Source organism: Apis dorsata, unplaced genomic scaffold (assembly GCF_000469605.1).
Source record: "Apis dorsata unplaced genomic scaffold, Apis dorsata 1.3 scaffold_346, whole genome shotgun sequence".
Lineage (NCBI taxonomy): Eukaryota > Metazoa > Arthropoda > Insecta > Hymenoptera > Apidae > Apis > Apis dorsata.
The window spans coordinates 245,023-250,182 of record NW_006263613.1 but is presented as its reverse complement, the minus strand read 5'-3'; the positions used below and the strand labels follow the sequence as shown (position 1 = coordinate 250,182).

The 5,160-nt window shown below is 16.5% G+C and overlaps 2 protein-coding genes across 4 annotated transcripts in view; both read left to right on the top strand.

The window, feature by feature from the left end:
* LOC102677066 (tetratricopeptide repeat protein 39C-like) overlaps positions 1 to 5,160 on the top strand; it is a 21,958-nt gene that overhangs the window by 2,800 nt on the left and 13,998 nt on the right. For all 3 annotated transcript variants that reach the window (XM_031511742.1, XM_006618260.2, XM_006618259.2), the window contains 2 exons: positions 1,322 to 1,529; positions 3,038 to 3,238. In XM_031511742.1, the coding sequence (XP_031367602.1) occupies positions 1,322 to 1,529; positions 3,038 to 3,238 (409 nt within the window). The remainder of the gene's footprint in view (positions 1 to 1,321; positions 1,530 to 3,037; positions 3,239 to 5,160) is intronic.
* The window catches only part of LOC102676734 (soluble calcium-activated nucleotidase 1), an 11,493-nt gene that overhangs the window by 5,599 nt on the left and 734 nt on the right, over positions 1 to 5,160 (top strand). The window lies entirely within an intron of this gene.

Genomic DNA, 5,160 nt, shown 5'->3' with positions numbered 1-5,160 from the left:
GAAGCAAAAAAATATCCAATGAATAAGTCTTATAATATTAATATTAATATTTAATATAATATAATTATAATATATTATATAATTATAATATTATAATATATTATATATTATATATTATATAATTACAATATAATATTAATATTAATTCATGTTAACAAAAATCATTTTATATAAATGAAGTGCAAATTTTCATTTATAAATGTTCATTTAATAGTATCATTTAGAATTGAATATGATTAAAAAATGTTATTTTTAGTCATGTTTGTTTATTATTTAAATATAAAAATATATAAATATGCATTTTGTAATTTGTAACATTATTGCTTTACGAATAATTTTGATTTTGTTCGCGTTCATGAAATAATCTTTAATAATAAATATTAATAATATAATAATAATTGTATTAATAATATTATATAATATAATAATATATATATATATAATAATTGTATGTAAAACCGTGAATTAATCTCTCTGTTTACATTCAATAAAAATATTGCGAAAAAAATCACATCCATATCTAAAAATAAAAATTGATTTTACATCAAGGATTGATTGCAGAACTTATGTTAAACACTTTTTATTAATATATAATTATTTTTTTATTAATATGTAATTATAAATTTTTAAAATCCTTAAATTTTTTTAATAGTTTCTATAATATAACATAAAAAATATAATAATATATAGAAAATTATTCAAATATAATAGAAATATATAATAGAAAATATGTAATAGAATATGATAGAAAATTATTTTATATAATATATAATAGAAATTATAATTGTAATATTCTATATAATAGAAAATTATTCAAAATATTAATAATAATATATTACAAGATCATTGAAATTGTTTTATATTACAGTAGATAATTTGAATAGAATAAATCTGTTCGGATAAGCAATTCTTTGGATAATTTTGGAGAATATTAAGAAGATCTAAATTTGTCAATATATATTATCATAAAATAATTTTTAAATATAGAAAAATTTTTATCAAATTAAAAAGTCAATAACATATCTCATAGAAAATAAATTAATCATTTTTAGACATTAGATTTTGTATTAAAAAATATAAACATTATTAGATATACTAATTTCATAATATATATACTCATCTCATTTTCAGATAAATACTTGAATAATCAAACTTTAAATAATTGATATTTTATTGTATAATAATAAATATATTATAATAATTATCAAAAATTTATGTATATATAAATTAATTTAATAATAATATGAAACTATGATGTCAGAACAAATAAAATTAGCATTTAATATAAAAAAGCGATTTTCGTAATTTTCGTTTTTAATAGGATTCGACACAAGATGCAGTACCCCTTTCTGTAATGGCTCTTCTTATTCACTGCAAAGTCCACATAGTCCAGGTTCTTCAGAATGGTCTATACCATCTTCCAATGGTTCAACAAACAACTTGGCACCGATCTCATCCCCTTCAGGTCTGCGAAGCTCACTATCAATGTTCTTCTCGCTCACTGGCATCACGTCCGAACAACAGACACCGTAATTGTTGTTTCTTCTTACAAACATTTCGCGATTCTTAAACTCTCATCTTTGTCTTTTTACCTCTACACGATGTATAATAACATGAATTTTTTTTTTTGTTTTCATTGACAAGTAAATACTACTTACATTAGGATCACTCTTTTAAAACAAATGAATTTTGTGAATATTTTTTTATATTTAAATCATTATTTAATCCTTTCATCAAATCCTTTCAGCGGTAATTATTCATTATAATCGTATTTACATAACATAAATAAAATATATAAAATGTTATATACTAATATATTCATATAATAATATATACTAATATATTCATGAAACATTTTTGAAAAATTGATTCTAGAAACTAAAATAAATGCAAAAATTGGTATATAAAAATATCGAGATTTATTTATTAAATTTATATTAGATGAACTGAGATGAGAAGAAAATATGATGATAGTGTAACTGAGACAGAACGATTTCACATATCACTAGACAGATAAATCATTTCACTTTCTGTATGTTTTATTTTCTTTAACTAATTATATTTTAATTGATTATAAAAAACTTTAATTTGTTTATTTTGATTTATAGAATCTCTAAAGATTCTACAAATTATTATTATTATATATATATAAAGAATATTTTGAATATTTTATTGTTTTTTAATATTATTATTTTTTTCAAAATGTTTCAAAATTTTAATATTTTTTTTTTATCAATCTTAGAAAAAAAATAATAATAGTGATTAGAAAATTCTATCATTGTTTTTTATTTACATATTTATAATTTTATTTGAAAATTTTTAATAATTACACATATATATTTTATCGAAAGTTATAGAAAAAACATACTATAGTAAATAATTCAAAGTTGTTTTCGAAAATTATTTGGTATTATAATTTCTTTCTTTTTCTAAAAAAGAAACAATTTTCGAATCAATTTATTTCTTGGAAATATTAATTTAAATGCAATATATTGCATTTTAATTGTAAGGAAATAAAGTTAAAAAATTTTTGTTAAATTTTAATCTAGAAACTATTAACAAATCTAGAATAAATAATTTTTTTTAAAACAATTTTAAAAATAATTTATATTTTATTTTTTTCTAATATTATTTTATTATATATTTTTATCATATTAATAACTTTTATCGTTTATATATCAAATATTGTATATAATACAATATTATAATATAATACAATATTTAATATATATAATATTAATATTTAATATATATAATACGATTTAAAGTTAATAAAACAATGATCAATAATCATCAATAAATATTCTTAAAATTTATTAGCATAACATAAATAAAAAAAGTTGTTTACTACTGAAAGGATTGATGTACGATTATTAATACACTAAAAATTAATATGTACATATGTGTACAGCTTTTATGCATAAGTATTAATTATTTAAAATAATTATTTCTTTTTAAAATATTATTATTTGTATTAATAACAAATATATTTACTTATTGAAAATCGACAGAAGTGGAAAAGTGATTTATTTTGCAGCTTCGTTGAATCTAACGAGGTCTCCCGATTGATGTCTGCAGTTAGTTTCGGTTATGGGATTTATCAGTTATGTGTCAGTTTATTGCCATCTTCTCTTTTAAAAGTGATCCACTTTTTGGGCTTTGAAGGTGATAGAGAAGCAGGACTCACTGCATTGATGTATGCTCGACTTAGTGAAGATATGCGAGCTCCTCTTGCCTCGTAAGTTTCTTTGACTATTATTTTTCACAAAAGAAAATATTAGATATTAAATAATAATAATAATAATAATAACAACAATAATAATAATAATAACAATAATAATAACAACAACAATAATAATAATAACAATAACAATAACAATAACAATAACAATAATAATAACAATAACAATAATAATAATAACAACAACAACAACAACAACAACGACAACAACGACAACAACAACAACAACAATAACAATAACAACAATAATAACNTAATTTTTATATTTTTATATTATATTATTATAATAATTATTTGTTATTTGAAAAAATTATCTATATAGCACCTTATCGATATATTTTAAAAATAATGCAGCAATATCACAAACATATGAAAATCTTAAAAATGTTTCTTTATATCTTATGTTATGTTAAAATGTCTTGAAAGATTTAATTTAAAAAATTCATTATATTCACTTATTAAAAAAATATATTTTTATATTTCTTAAAAACATATTTCTATATTTCTTATTTTTATTTTTCATATTTGTATTTTTAATATTTTTTTTCTTTATACAACAATATAATAAATACATAAAAATAAAATTATAATTGACAATATGTTTCTTATATATCTTTGAAAAATAGATTATTTTAAAACAATATATTTGTTTTATTAATATTATTATAATTTTTTTATTTTAATTGCTAAAAAAATTTTAAAGTATTGTGATATTAAAAAATTTAAGTAATAATATTAATTATGACATTGTTCCTAAAAATAAAATAAAATTAAATAAAAAAAATATTTTTTTATTATATCAAATAGAGAATTTTTAATTCTAATAATTTTTCATACAATAACGTCATTGTAATTTATAGATTGACCTATTTTAAACGCTGCTAGTATAATTATGCATATGTTGCAATTTATCGAACAAAAGATTGCGAAATATAAGTACCAAATGAAAAAAAAAATGCCAAAAAAGGCATAATTACTTTAATCTAAAATACTATGAATCGATAAGTTAAAATTTCAAATTTATATAAATATGTTTCCAAATATTGATGTTTTCAAAAATATAGATTATAAATTTATAGATTATAAAATATATAGATTATAAATTTAATTTCAGATAATCTAATAAAATTTCTATTTTTTTTCATATCACATATATTTATAAATAATATTTTTAATAATATTTTAAATAATTTAATTTAATATTTTAAATAATATTTTTTAAATATTTTTTATTTTATTAATATTTTTATTTTAAAATTAAAATACAATATTAAAATTATTATAAAAATCAATTATTACGTATTGTGATTATATATTAAATGTTAGATATATATTATAATTATTCAAATTTAATCAAATAATATTATAATATTAAATAATTATAAATATTAAATTTAAAAAAAAATGATGAATTTGAGATATAATTTTGTTTTCTAATGTTACAAAATAATATGATTTTTATAAAATTTGACATTTGTTATATAACATATAATATATAAATATACGTTTAATTATAATTTTGTTAATTTATTTAATTTATTATTTTAGTTTTATAATTCTATATATCTAAAAATAATATTTCTATTTTAATATTAAAAACAAATTTTTATATAGACTAATATACAAAAGTTTAAGATATGAAATTTCTTTTAAATTCTTTTTTATCACATATATAACAAAAGAAATAAAAAAAATTAACAGTAATCTTAAAATCCAATATTCACAAAGCGGCTAAACTTTTTTTAGTGTAATTTTCTTTTATTTTTTTCAAAGTTATTAAAATAATTAATATAATTATAATAATAAATTAAAATTTCTAACTATTTTTTGTACTTTGTATTTTTTTATGTCACATAAAATGATTAATAAAATTTAATTCGAATATAATGAGAGCATTGATATATAATTATAAAATTTTT